Here is a 14,630-nt window from a genome sequence, read left to right on the forward strand (position 1 = left end):
AAGAATGAATTAATATCTCACCTTATAGTAACTCTCGTTTCTCAGTCCATAGGGAGGGGAAGCAGAGTTGCCAGTCAACACACCGTATGGAGGAGATGCCACGTTGCCAGTTAGTCGCTCTATGACGGGGTTTCGGCCACTGGTGCTCTCTGAAACACAAAGTGTCGTTTTAGATTCTTGAAAATAATAGAAAGTAAAAAAGCTCCTCACTTTAATACACATCCATGAATTTTATGACTTGACTTGGACCCGAACCACCCTCCTTCAGATCCGAAGTCCACCCAGCTGACCACTACGCCACCGAGGTTGGCATGGAAAATAAATAAAAATTAGTAAACCCAAGTACCTAAATAACTACCAACTTGTCTATCTCAATAGGAAGTACCAACCTTGTTAGCTTGGAAGTTAACGCGCCTACCCTGTAATCGTTAAGTCGGGGGTCTGGTTCCCACCCGAAGCGAATTTTATCCTAACCTAAGGATTCGTTTCTCTTGTTGTATCACGTATCACCCATCTGATACTGTCTTACCTGTTGATATTTTAAGTTTTACCAAGTGTTTATGGTTTTATTATAATCTTACCTGTATTCTTTCTTACCTGTTGATATTTTAAGTTTTACCAAGTGTTTATGGTTTTATTATAATCTTACCTGTATTCTTATTGTTATAAGGAAGGAAGATGACGGTATTGTCTGAGTTTTCACTGGTACCCGAGTTATCCGGAGTATTCAAGGAATCTTTACTTGAGTTCTCTGTACCTGAAAATCAAGTCGATAACCAAGTTAAAGAAATAGCCAGCCTAGTTAGGTTAGTTGGTAGTGCGTCTGCCTTGTAAGCGCTAGGCCGCGGGTTCGATTCCCGCCCGGGGCCAGTTAACATATGAGTTATGAGGTAAAGATAGACAAGATCAATTTAATCTTGTGGTATTAGTACTAGGTTAGGTTGAATTGAAGTTATAACAAGACTACCAGTGGATTTCCCCAATATTTTTTCAGCCCCTAGAAGTTCTGTTAAGCTAACAGCCTGTTAAGTTCCATTCGGGATATTCTTGTTTTCTGCTCTGAGAAGGAGATAAATATGGGGATATTAGACTTGTTTTATTGAAGCGAGAAGGTATGTTGAGTTCACAACAGATTGTCTGTGTAAAAATTCGATCGCTTATTTGCCCAAAGTACATAGGAGAGGTCAATAAATTTAGTACTGCCATTTTTAGCGAAATTCCCCCCTTTTTTTAACTATAAAAAAAATATATCAAGGCTTGAGAAATATTTACTTTTAAACAATTTGAAACCCTACGAGGGAGAAGGAGAAAAGTATTCGGTGAAAATAAAAAGGGAAAATTTATGGAATACGAACAAAGTAAGAGAATACAGGGAGGGAGTCGAGTGGGTGGTGATGGTTAGAAGTAGGTCAGAAAACTCCCCTGTAATGGGCTTGAACCAAGGACATGATAATGCAGGTCAATGGAACGGTCCAAAACAGAAACAAACCCTGTCTGGTGAAAACGAAAAAGAAATGGACGTCAATGTCTGTAGAAATGAGGTATTTTGTATACCTAGGTAACTAATAAATTCTAATATCATTTGTAAATAGAAATACATATGCATCTCATCTCATTAGAAGCATGTTGTACGTCTTACATGAAATCGAATTTGGTAAACATTGCTCAGAATGTTATTATTTAAGGAGGATGTACCCAATTCTTTACCAAATTGGCTTCAATAATCAATAATAACCGATCAGGTCTTTAATGAGAATACCCTACTTGTGAAACATCATATGAAAGGTCTTGAAAAACGTAGTACCTAGGTACTTTGATACAAGTTTGGGCTTGATGCAACAAACAGGACCGGGGTTATAGGGAAGCACGAAAAATGAGAGACTAATTTTGATCAGTGATTTTTGCTTGCCTCACTAATGATTCATGTTTTAATTAATTTACGAATGAAATTTAGAATTTCGCCCCTGATGGCCTCAGTGGGTAAAAATGGATTGCAAAACCGTGGCTTAGGTCTGCTGATAGTTTTCTGGAAACTTTGGACTCATTTCTGGGGGTATATTCTTTTATACTGTTTTCTTTATCTACCATAGTTTTCCGGACAGACTAACAATTATTCACATTCGAATTTATTAAAAGTAGGCTTGCAACTAGCTATAGCTCTTTCTTCTAATATTCACTCCAGACCTGACCGAAAATCCATTCTTACTTTCATAATGTGCACACACCTGAACACCACGGAACAGACAAAATATTGTCTGCAAAATCTTCGTGAAAGAAACATGGTCCGTGTGTTTAAGTAATGATGTCCGTGTGTTTAATGATGATGACAATGAGAAATTACAAAAGAAAACATGTGCATGTTAATTTTTTCCAAATCATTTGTTTCTTTTTTTTTTTAATATTGTTTATTCAATTTTTAATTCATTATTTTTCTATACAAAAATATTCAATACTATTTTTTTTATGATATTCAATAAATAACAATAAGTACAATACATCATATTATGCATAAAAAAAGGTATAGATTTCATCATGAATATAACACAGTAAGGGAAGTAAAATTTGGACGTTTATTATTATTTTTTTTTTTTTTCAAAAGCCGAACACACAGCAATATGAACATGAAGTATTATAGTTAAAGGTATACAGAGTGAGAAAGTAAAATCTACGGATATTAATGGAGTTATATCTAAGATATGAGTATGCTGACAGACACACAGACCTACACACTACACATAGACCTACACACTTTAAGACCTACACATAGACCATAGACCTGCACACTTTAAGATATGTATCCAATTGAAATAATGAAATTTGGACGGACAAAAGTATTTTACAGGACAGACTAACAATTATTCACATTCATACGCCTTATTTCTCTTTTATACAGGGTGTCCCAGCCTGTGCTTTCTAGGTTTTTGAAAACCCCCGAATTTATTAAAAGTAGGCTTGCAACTAGCTATAGCTCTTTCTTCTAATATTCACTCCAGACCTGACCGAAAATCCATTCTTACTTTTCTTATCCTATAGAATATAGATCTATAAGAAGGAAAGTAGGTAATCGGATCAAATTCTCGATGGTTAGTTTTTAGTGCCAAAACACGTTTTGAGGTCCCTAGAGCCTAAATAAGTTTCTGCCATTGGTCCGTGTGTGTGTCTGTCTGTAAACAAAATAATAAGTATCTCGAGAACGGTAAGAGCTAGTCTTGAAACTTGGTATGCAGCTGTCAAATATGACAAGGATGGGACACGAAACTGGTTAAGATCGGTGCAATGGTTGCCGGTATTTTGACCGCGGTTTTCTGTGTAATTCAATAATATCTCGAGAACGGTATGAGCTAGAGACTTGAAATTTGGTAGGCATGTAGTCCACAAGTGTGACAAAGATGCAACACAAAGCTTTTTGGTTGAGATAGGTGCTGCGAAGGGCGGTATTTTGACCGCTTTTTGCTGGTTTTCGACCGCTTATTGACGGTTTTCAGCTCTACTGACTAAATGGTTAGAGATCTTGTAAAAGTTACTGCAGAATAACACCCAAATAAGCATCATTCAATAGGATAAGGAAAGTTGTGTGATGTCCACACCAGATTTTTATTATTAGGTAGGTATTATTATTGTATGTGTTCCATGCCAAATGATTCTGGTGCTTTATTTTGACAATGGATACACGATTTGTGGCACAGATGTAGGTACAAAATTATCTACTTCTATTGTTTTGTTTTCAATGGTCTATAATTTTTCATTACTATTTTGCTCACTTCAGTTTACATTTCTCTACATTCAGTTTCTTTCCCAATTTTCTTGTTTTGTCCACGAAACTAGGACTTGTACCTGGCTGTGATTAGCTAGGGACAATTTGATGGTATCCAAGGATTCTTAGGGTAGACCATAGACCTGCACACTTTAAGATATGTATCCAATTGAAATAATGAAATTTGGACGGACAAAAGTATTTTACAAAGTATGTAATTTTGTCATGAACTAACTATTGGGACCATATACGTATAACAAATCAGGGTGGTTCAAGTGAACATTTGCCACATCTACTGACGGCATTTGATATGGGTCTGATTATTATCTCTTTAAAATACGGTATTGAAGTATTGATTACCAAAAGAGAGCTAGAAATTGAAAAAAATATCCGATACATAATAAACCAAAACTCAATAATTAAAAAATAGTTATAAAGAACTCAGTAAAGGCACTGGTCATTGTTGGTATACGTCAAAATAAGAGCACAGAATATAAAATAATTATCATACAGCATGGCACAAGAATCATAGTGGGTTTTACCATTGACCTATTTCATCTCCCATTAGTGAAATCTCCAAGTCATTGGTAAAGCCCACTATAAGAAAACTATTTTGTCATAGTAAACGCTATACACAAATTATATGAAAATGTATGTGAACATCAATTTGAACAATATAAAATTTCATTTCATCATAAGCACTTATTTACAAAGAAAGAAAAAGAGGGAAGAAGCAAAATTTGTTCAAAAAACTCATATGAGGTTCAATAAATTCACAAATTTAAAACAAAAGCACCTATCTAAACATTTATACAAAGACCTACCAGAGGAATGTGAAACTTCCTCCTTGTCAAATTAGAACCAACAGTTCAACATAAACTTGACATCTCGAATATAAAACTATTATTTACTGATGCAATAACTAACTATTAATTTTTCTCAACGACATATATTTGTGATACATAGAATCTATTTCTGAAAATCACACACATGAAATATATGCCAACCTACAACTCAAAGTGTCTCAGTTGGTCTCAAAATATTAAAGAGGAACGTCAAACTTCCTCTAATCAATAATGTGTTATTGAATAAATCAAGTTTTGAACCTTGCCGGGATTCAAACCGATAAAACGAACTTTGTCAAGTATAAAAATAAAATCTGAAATACTTTTTAAACTACAAAAATTAGGAAATACATTTAAACGTCACAAATTACACAATATAAGACAGAACTGACTTGCAAACATATCGGAATAATGTTGGATGAAACACAAATTAATCTGCAAAATCCCAAGGCTCTCCAGTGAATGGATTTACCGCAATCAATTTAGGAAAATTTCCTGAAGATAAGAACTTTCCAAGAGACATATGTATCAGACAATCTATTGGTATTCACTTGTCTCTGCAGTACCTAATAAATCTTGGATATTATCTGACATTATCATCTTTCACATTGATAGGTTTTCTATAACTTAATACATCTTATTCATACTGTCGGGTAGAGCCTTAATGCCAGCAGACCACATATAACTGAAAAAACAAGAATTCCCTATGCATGAGAATATGACAAAAAGAATCGTAAAAATGTAGGTACACTATCAGACTTGTATCCGTATACCACTACTGAAGGCGCGAGGGTCATTCATTGAAAGCACTTTAGTATATCAAACTTGGCCGGGCCGAGAGTGTCCTTAAACTTTTGGCCCATTGGGAATGGCCTGATGATCACGTATGGTCACCTGAGTTACAAAAGGACCACCCAAGTTATGTCTGGTCTTGTATTCAGGTCCGCCTGAGCCATGTATACTGTTCCTATAGTGAGCTGGAGGGTGTTTGGTACTGCTGGAACTACTGTACAAGGACATCCGGTTATTGTTGTACTGGGAGTGAGGGGGTGTGTGATTCTGGTAGACACGGGAGTTGGGAGAATAGCCCCCGCCACTCTGAGGGGACATTCCTGCAAGTGAATTATAGCGAGGGAACTTGAGTTAGTAAAATCCTGATAAATAATAATAAAGAGCTCAATAATAGTGGTTGAGTGGAAGAGCTCCTTCAGGAGAACTTCACCACTACAATAAGGCCTTGGGGGGAAAAAAGAAAGGGAAATTACTGGATTTAAGCAAGAGATTTCGCCATCCTTCTTTTTAGTCCCTAACAGCCTGTTAGCTTAATTAACAGCCCTGTTAAGCCTATACGAATCAAATGGAACAGGCCTCCAAAAGACTGGAAAAATATAAATCCACCCAAAGTCGTATTTTGGTTGATAAGATTTAACACATTCTCATCGTTTAACACGTTGCTTTCTTCCTGATTTTTCTTACCGTGAATATTGGGCAGATCGTTTCTCCTAGGAAGAGAGTTGGAGTGGGCATCGCTGTAGATCGGATTGGCACCCTGAGATCTCATCATGACCTGGACACTCTCATACTCGTAGAAGTTAGACACAGGTCTATGGTTCGATTCTCGGTAATCCCTTCGCTGTGAGTGATAGTGCTGCTGTCGACGACTGAAAATAGAGAAGGATTTACGTTACTATACTACTTATTTGTGGTACGAAGGGCATCCACTCGTATTTTTTTGGTAGCCAAAACCAAATGTCAGGCCAAAGCAATCACCCCAGGACTGATTGAGAGGGTGACGAAAAACGTCGACCTCGTCTGTACACGGGAAGATACGCTACTACTTGAGATAGGTCTGAAAAGTGCCTCTATTTTTACATGGTTTTATTCTTGAAAATAGATAATACCTCGTTTGTCTTATTTGAGTCTTTTATCCAACTACTAGGTACAACGTTTACGGACCTACGTTTGTACATTGTAGAAGGCAATGTAAAAAACATAATAAAATTGGTAAGTTGTTAATATAATTACTACTTGGATATTGTTAGGTAAAAAAAGTTTTGTTCAGATTTTAATAATTACGTAATATTAATTTATGTAAAGCCACCAAACCCCCAAATTACAATTATGTGATGCACAGAAGGATTACGGATTCCTTAAAAAATGTATGTACGTAGCAAATTTAAAATTCATGATTCATGTACATCGGTACGATTTAATTAATATTATATTCAAATTAAACTAACATAATATGGTATTATTCACACATTATAAAACCCAACACACAAGGGGACATTAAATCTAGGACCAAGGACCAACACATTAGAGGGATTAAATCTAGAGCCAAGGTCACACATTAGAGGGATTAAATCTAGGGTCAAGCGGTGGTCACACAGAAGGAAAACAGTACGAAGGGCATCCACTCGTAATTTTTTTGTAGCCAAAACCAAATGTCAGGCCAAAGCAATCACCCCAGGACTGATTGAGAGGGTGACGAAAAACGTCGACCTCGTCTGTACACGGGGATAGTAGGGTCTATGTCAGTTGCAGGGGAGGATAGGAAGGGTATTCCGTCAAATAGAGAGATACCTATGTTGGATAAGGAATTTATGTGTTATGTCTATGCAGGATAAGAGGTCGACTTTTTGTAGACTGAGACGGTATCTCTTATCTTGTCGAAAACAGTGGAGATTAATGAAAATAATTTTTATTTTTCTCGGTTGGACTTAATAGATTTCATTGAATAGAAGGCACAAGAACCATTGCCTTAAAAAGCTCAATTACGGGTAAAGTTCGAAATAAATGAAAATGATCATCTTATTTGGTGCCAACCTGCCAACAAATCGTTTCATGATTTAAACCCCATTTTGGAATATTATTAAAGCATTATTTTTTTGAATAACTTATTTTAAAAGAAATTGTCTTAAAAAAATAAAAATAATAATAAGCCACCAAATTTCAACCTCTAAAGCTCTCGTCTCGAAAACTTTCATCTCCACATTCTCCCCCCTCTTCTAACTTGGTACACAGCTACGCACACACACATACACAAATAAGGGATTTTTTTTCTCTCCCTCTTCCAAAAAAAGTAAAACACACGACTCGAAAGGGGAAAATTTTCCTCCTCCCCCCTCTCCCTCGTTCCTGAATGGAACGCTGTGGACTGCGTAGTGCGGTATTTCCCTCACTCCCTGTAGTGTTCAGCATGGTACAGTATTGATTCGGGAGCAGACGTTTCCCATTCTCCTGCCATCGCATCGTAACGGCGAGACCACGTGTCTAGAAACCAGTTCACACCTCTCCAGTAATCCCGTATTATTGGACGAGAAGACTGCCTGATTAGCTATTTCCTTTAATTAGTAGTGGTCGTTGGATAAATTGTTTGCATTGTATGGGAAGTAAAAACAGCCTCTAATACAAAATTATACATTTCAATTTTTTTAATAGGTTTGATAGATTGAACTGTAACTGCTAAGATCTTATCGTTCCGAGAGAAGGATAGGATATAGGATAGGAGAAAGTCAGCCGTTCCGAAAACGAACGTTATCTGTTTAGGATAAAATCCGCCCCGGACGGCAATCGAATCCGCGACTTTTCACGAGTAGTACTAGTTGGATATTTTATTATTATTATTTTTTTTGCACTGTATGGTGAGACCTTAAATCCCAAAAACTAATCAAATTTCCTATACATATGTAGTGAACAATATTCTGCTAAATTTAGTCAAAAGCTGTGTCCACACATAGTCGACTATACATAATGTGCAGTAGAACAAAGATTATAGTCATGAGATAATAAATAAGTAGAGCACAAAGTTCAGGACCACAATGTGAATTTAAACTTGGGTCAAGGTTAACACTTGGATTAAACAATTAGATTTAATTTCAAACTTTTTAGCCAAGAGTTAAAGTTGAATCAAGTTTTAACTTAAGATTAAGGTCCCATTTTAAAATAGACCGCTGATAAAACCGTCTAGTTCTCAGTAACTAGTGAATTAATTTCCCTTGCTTAGTGGTAATTACTTTGATCTAGCACTAGCAGGCAGGAGTTCTTTGGTTCAATCTCGAGCTGTGTCGAATGTCAATACAATGTATCGTGATTTTTCGGGTATGTTCATGGATTTGGAATTTGTGTAGCCTCACAAGAGCAATCGCTATTAGTAAATGAATAAACATAAAGTAAATGAATAAACATAGGAACTATAAAATGTACTCACTCAAGATGTTGCTGGATCTCTTCATAGTTAACATAGTGACTGAATCTGTTGGGATCCGTGATTCCCAGTCTGCTACCAGGTCGGTTCACCAAACCATTGTGATTGTCATAAGTGTTTTCTGTGGGCGGGTCCAATTTCTGCTGAAATATGAACAAAACAAAAACAATATCAGTATTCCACCTGTTGGAGTGTTTTCAATAGCCTTTTCACCATATCGTAGAGTCCGTAGAGGAAAATGTAAATGCGTAGCACGCAGCATACCACCATACCATGGTCAGTAATACTACTATTTTCTACCTGATCTACTCCCATACTTGGTAGAATATCGGAGTACACTTCGCTTGGACACGACAATTAAATGTTGTATGGTAAATAAAGAAATCATTATTATTTGTTTCAGCTTTGGGGTCTGAATGCTGACGTGTCTGTCACCAGCAACAAACATGAATCGGTGCTGAGAAACGCGGAAAATTCACGAGTTGAAAACATTCTAGTCATTATAACCACCTTGCAGATGGCTGAAAAGTTCCTTCCAGCCAACTCAAATAGACCACTTCACATTTCCTAATCAGTTTACACAAACATTTTATACTCACAAAATCACACCAAAATTCCCAACACGGGAATTCCACTCGACACACGAAACTTTCGACACTAAACAAGTTGTACACACTGAACTTGCTCACAAACAAAAACAACAAAACGGATGAACATATGAAATTGAGCTGTGGAAATTGGGCTCCACGAACAACATCTTGAAGATTGAACGAAAATTGTAACACACAAAAGAACTCTACGAATACTCTTTCACCAAGCTCTTCACAATGCAACAGGGTGGTAATACTTGTGCTAGGGAACCCACAACTTGTTGTGCCCCTCCTCCGAAACTCAAGAGGAAAGCTCGTGGACCCAAGGTGACAAATCAGATGGTAGAAGACCAACTCAACCGTATGGCCAACTGTTATGAAACCAAACGCCAGGAGAGAATAGGTAGGTTGAAGAACATCATGCCAGCTGAGGAGTATTTTCCTTTCGGAAACGATTTCCCCTCTTCAATATGGTGGATTTCCAACGATTTAGTACAGGCAAAAGAGGGGAAATAGTCTCAATTTCGAAAGGAAAAAAAATACTCTATCAGTGTTGTTTGGTGTTATAAGAATTATCTGGTTTTCGGAACAAACTGACGTTATTGGTTACCATGTTTTCTAGAGGTTCTCAACATTTATAAAACCTAGTAGCACCTGATAATATCACTCATCATATACGTACAAGTTGGTAAGGCCTGGTTGAAAATCCAGTTTATTGAAACAAAAAGTGAATTTAATCGTTTTTTTTTCCTCCCTTCAGCTATCAGTGTTGTTTGGTGTTATAAGAATTATCTGGTTTTCGGAACAAACTGACGTTATTGGTTACCATGTTTTCTAATCGGTGTTGTTTGGTGTTATAAGAATTATCTGGTTTTCGGGACAAACTGACGTTATTGGTTACCATGTTTTCTAGAGGTTCTCAACATTTATAAAGCCTATGGTTCATCCATTTGAATATGGCAGCAAGGAGTCATCGACCCAAAATGAAAGAACCAATCAGAATGCGAGAATTTGTGAGGGAAGACGAGACAAATAAGGGTTGATGACGATTCATTACTGTATATGAGTACAGCTCTTGCATTACAGAATTGATTTGTTCACTATCGGCAATCATTTCCTACTGAGACCAATCAATACCGTGCTTTGGCTGGAATTCGAACCCGCAACTTCTCAATTACCATGCGAAGTTACAAAGTTCCGCCTAGTAGCACCTGATAATATCACTCATAATATACGTACAAGTTGGTAAGGCCTGGTTGAAAATCCAGTTTATTGAAACAAAAAGTGAATTAGATAGATAGATATAGAAAAACGGTTTTACCGCTGCCACCATGTTTCGTGGGTTTAAGATCTAAGATCGCAAGAGAAAAACTTCTGTGGAGTGTGGTCCAGTGCAAAAATTAAGACGCACTTCACATGTCGCAAAATTTTGGCGTCACAACCACTATCATTAGGGTTGTGCAACGTTTTTATAGGTTTCCTTCTATGATGTCATAATCATAGTAAAAGGCGTTACTTCACCAAGTGCGAAATACAGAGTTTTTCAGGAAACGCGATTTTTATGGTTGAACAAGGCGGAACTCCCAAGGCAGGAGTAAGCTATACAAAAGAGAGTGAAATAACAACCGAACACTTCACATGTCGCAAAATTTTGGCGTCACAACCACTATCATTAGGGTTGTGCAACGTTCTTATAGGTTTCCTTCTATGATGTCATAATCATAGTAAAAGGCGTTACTTCATTCACCAAGTGCGAAATACAGAGTTTCAGGAAACGCGATTTTTATGGTTGAACAAGGCGGAACTGCCAAGGCAGGAGTAAGCTATACAAAAGAGAGTGAAATAACAACCGATTATGATATCTTACCTCTTGGACCATTGTTTGCAAGGATTCCAGACTAGAAGACTTCTTCATACCCAGTGAAGGTCCTAGCTGATGCTTCTGTAATAACAACCGATTATAATATCTTACCTCTTGGACCATTGTTTGCAAGGATTCCAGACTAGAAGACTTCTTCATACCCAGTGAAGGTCCTAGCTGATGCTTCTGTAATGATTCGTTGTCTGCAAAAGAAAAACGACCAACTTTATCCGACCATAAACTGTGTAGATTCAGTATTCTCTCATAAGACGGTGATAACTTGAGGGTTTGTAAATGTTTTACGGTAAATGATACATACCTAGTAGGATATATTTAGTTGTATTAATCTAAAATATGGTAGATTCAGTATTCTCTCATAACACAGTGATAACTTGAGGGTTTGTAAATATTTTACGGTAAATGATACATACATAGTAGGATATTTTTAGTTGTATTAAGCTAAAGTATGTACATTTTTACAAAGAATAGCATGCTAGGAGTTGGTAGTTCAATGGATAAAGCACTGGAGGACTAGGTCGCGGGTTCGATCCCCTCTCTAAAATATGTACATTTTTACAAAGAATAGCATGCTAGGAGTTGGTAGTTCAGTGGATAAAGCACTGGAGGACTAGGTCGCGGGTTCGATCCCCCTCTGAAAGGCTAGCGGTCTCCTATCCGAACCTTCATCAAACCTCTTCAATAAAGCACTGGAGTTCCAAAGCTTTATCCACTGAATAAGATAATACTAGACAGGGCAAAGAAGGGTTTTAGCTCTAATGAACACACGAAGGTAAAGAAAGAGACACAAAGTTAGGACGAATAAAAAAAGTTGATTCCAGTTTAACACTTTTAGCAGGTGCTTCAAAGATGATGCGAGGAGATATGATTTAAGTTTTCTAAAAAAAAAAAAAAAAAAAAAAAAAAAAAAAAACACCTGATAATATCACTCATAATATACGTACAAGTTGGTAAGGCCTGGTTGAAAATCCAGTTTATTGAAACAAAAAGTGAATTTAATCGTTTTTTTTTCCTCCCTTCAGCCAGAATTCCTCTTGAGGTCCAGGAGTGCATCGAAGTGAAAAGATGCTGTAAGCCTCGTCCTAATTGTGCCGATTATTTCTTCGATCGATTCGTCAAGGAACTCGAGGAAGATGACAAAATGCGCAAGAAAATCAAAACCCAGTCCGCGTGCAAAGTGGCGCGAACATTCAAAAAGTTCGACGGCTATTCTTCTGAACCTCGAGATCTCAATAAACCTCTTCCTTGTGGCTGCAAGGCAGTGACTTGTCCTCCTAAGCCATGCCCTCCCCTGGGGCCCCCTAGCAACCCGAACTGCCCCCCTCCCGTGCCTATCCAGTGTGGCTCTGAGGGTTCTGGTCGAAATGGCGGAGCAAAAGGTTACGGTACTCCTAATGGAAATAGCTATGGCGGAGCAAAAGGTAACGGTACTCCTAATGGAAATAGCTATGGTGAAGCAAAAGGTAACGGTGGAGCAAAAGGTTACGGTGCTCCTAATGGAAATAGCTATGGTGGAGCAAAAGGTAACGGTGGAGCAGGATGTAATGGAAACGGTAATAGTGGATCAAGAGGTAATGGAAACCGCAACGGAGGTTCAGCAAAAGTTAATCGTAATACTGAACCAGCTTGGGGCACATCGCCTGGCCAGAGTACGAAAAACAACAAGGGATTTGTGGATGGAGCCTCTTGCGCACATGATTGGCCATGTAAATGATATTGCAAATTGAAAACATAGAAATGAAAATTGATTGGAAGGATAGAATACGAATTGTTTTGACTCATGAATCCGATTATTATTCTTATCTGGGATATCTGCCCGGGAGATCGAGCTAAGATTTTTTTTTAATTCGCAGATTCTTTTGTGGGGGTCGGGAAAGAGCCTTCAAACCATATGAAATTTGTACTTAAAGTTTTTATCGTTTTCCACCTCCCGTCTTTTCATTTTGGTTCCCAAGGAGAATAGAGTAAGGCAGAAGTACCTAAATTCAACCGCTAATTAGTTAACATTGAGGGTAGATCGTCTGCCTTGTAAGCGCTGGGTCGCGGATTCGATTCCTGGCTGGGTGGCGGGTTTTATCCTGAACGAATAATGTTCTTTATCGGAACGGCTGGCTTTCTCCTATCATGACTACCTTCTCTCATCGATTTCGGGACTATAAGACCTTAGCAGTTACAGTTCCCTCTATCAAAACTCTTAAGAACCCAGCATTGAACCACTACATATCAACTCAAGCCTAGTACTAACTAGCGGTTGGCAGAGGCAGATGCGCACCTTGAAGGCGCTAGGTCGCGGGGCGTATTTTATGCTCAAGGGATAATGTTCGTTGTCGGAACGGCTAGCTTTCTCCTATCCTGTCTTTCTCATCACTTTCGGGACGATTGGACCTTGCAGTTACAGTTCCCTCTATTAAACCAAACCTCTCCAAGAGTGAAATAATAATAATAAACTAGTTATCAACTGACCTGTCTCAACACCTCCTCGTAATGTTCTTCTCTCTCATCCAGTGGATAGTGACCCCTTCGCTCCATATGTCTCCTCTGGTGTTGGGCCCGCAACTGTTGTATTCTTTCAGTCCTGGAGGCGTGGCCTTCGCTGTTGCTGTTTGTACTAGAGTAGCTACCTTCCCGATCTCGAGATCCGAACTGCTGCTGCTGATGGTGGTGGTTATCTCTGTGAACAGGAAGGGAGAAATTTTACATTGTATATTGCATACTGGTCATACTCATTTTTAGGGCCAGCCACATACTATCAGGTAGACCTGACAAGTACAGCTGAAGCCTGTCAGTTCCGCCTAATGGTGAGTGGCTGGCCTTAGGAACGCTCATTAGATTTTCAGGAACTTTTAGCAAGAATGCTCGTCACAAAATTCATTGTTCTACTACTCTATTTTTTAGAGAGGTTTGATAGAGGGAACTGTGACTGCTAAGGTCTTATCGCCCCGAAAGCGAAGAGAGAAGGAAGGCCTCGGGCGGGAATTGAACCCGCGACCTAGCACTTACAAGGCAGACGCGCTACCAACCAAGCTAACTAGCCTAGCTCACACTTTCAATACAGAAGACCCAAAAATTTTCCGAGATCGAACATTATCAAATCAGGATAAAATCCGCCCCCGGGCGAGAATCGAACCCGCGACGCATTAGCAACCAAGCTAACTAGGTTGGCTTCTTTTCTCAGGCATTTTTTTCTGTGGGTGTGGTATTATTCACACATTATAAAACCCAACACACAAGGGGACATTAAATCTGGGACCAAGGACCAACACATTAGAGGGATTAAATCTAGAGCCAAGGTCACACATTAGAGGGATTAAATCTAGAGCCAAGGTCACACATTAGAGGGATTAAATCTAGGGTC

General features: G+C 38.2%; 2 protein-coding genes across 2 annotated transcripts in view; one reads left to right on the forward strand and one right to left on the reverse strand.

Annotated features, from left to right (window-relative positions):
* Positions 1-2,579: 2,579 nt before the first annotated feature.
* The window catches only part of LOC103516461 (partitioning defective 3 homolog), a gene marked incomplete at its 5' end in the record, with an annotated part of 32,788 nt that continues 20,737 nt past the window's right edge, over positions 2,580-14,630 (reverse strand). Inside the window, 5 exons of the mRNA XM_026828851.1 lie at positions 2,580-2,776; positions 3,898-5,711; positions 6,076-6,260; positions 8,810-8,949; positions 13,739-13,946. Coding sequence (XP_026684652.1) covers positions 5,446-5,711; positions 6,076-6,260; positions 8,810-8,949; positions 13,739-13,946 — 799 coding nt within the window. The remainder of the gene's footprint in view (positions 2,777-3,897; positions 5,712-6,075; positions 6,261-8,809; positions 8,950-13,738; positions 13,947-14,630) is intronic.
* On the forward strand, positions 9,336-13,201 carry LOC103516459 (protein transport protein SEC9-like). Its single transcript, XM_008481424.3, has 2 exons — positions 9,336-9,799; positions 12,298-13,201. The coding sequence occupies exons 1-2, from the start codon at positions 9,634-9,636 to the stop codon at positions 12,987-12,989; spliced, it is 858 nt and encodes a 285-aa protein (XP_008479646.1). The 5' UTR covers positions 9,336-9,633; the 3' UTR covers positions 12,990-13,201.

Source organism: Diaphorina citri, unplaced genomic scaffold (genome assembly GCF_000475195.1).
Source record: "Diaphorina citri unplaced genomic scaffold, Diaci psyllid genome assembly version 1.1 scaffold1574, whole genome shotgun sequence".
Classification (NCBI taxonomy): Eukaryota; Metazoa; Arthropoda; class Insecta; order Hemiptera; family Psyllidae; genus Diaphorina; species Diaphorina citri.

Coding starts and splice junctions, on each gene's coding strand:
- LOC103516459 (XM_008481424.3), top strand. CDS start 9,634: ATGCAACAGGGTGGTAATACTTGTGCTAGGGAACCCACAACTTGTTGT. Junction 9,800..12,297: donor CAAACGCCAGGAGAGAATAG/GTAGGTTGAAGA, acceptor TCCTCCCTTCAG/CCAGAATTCCTCTTGAGGTC.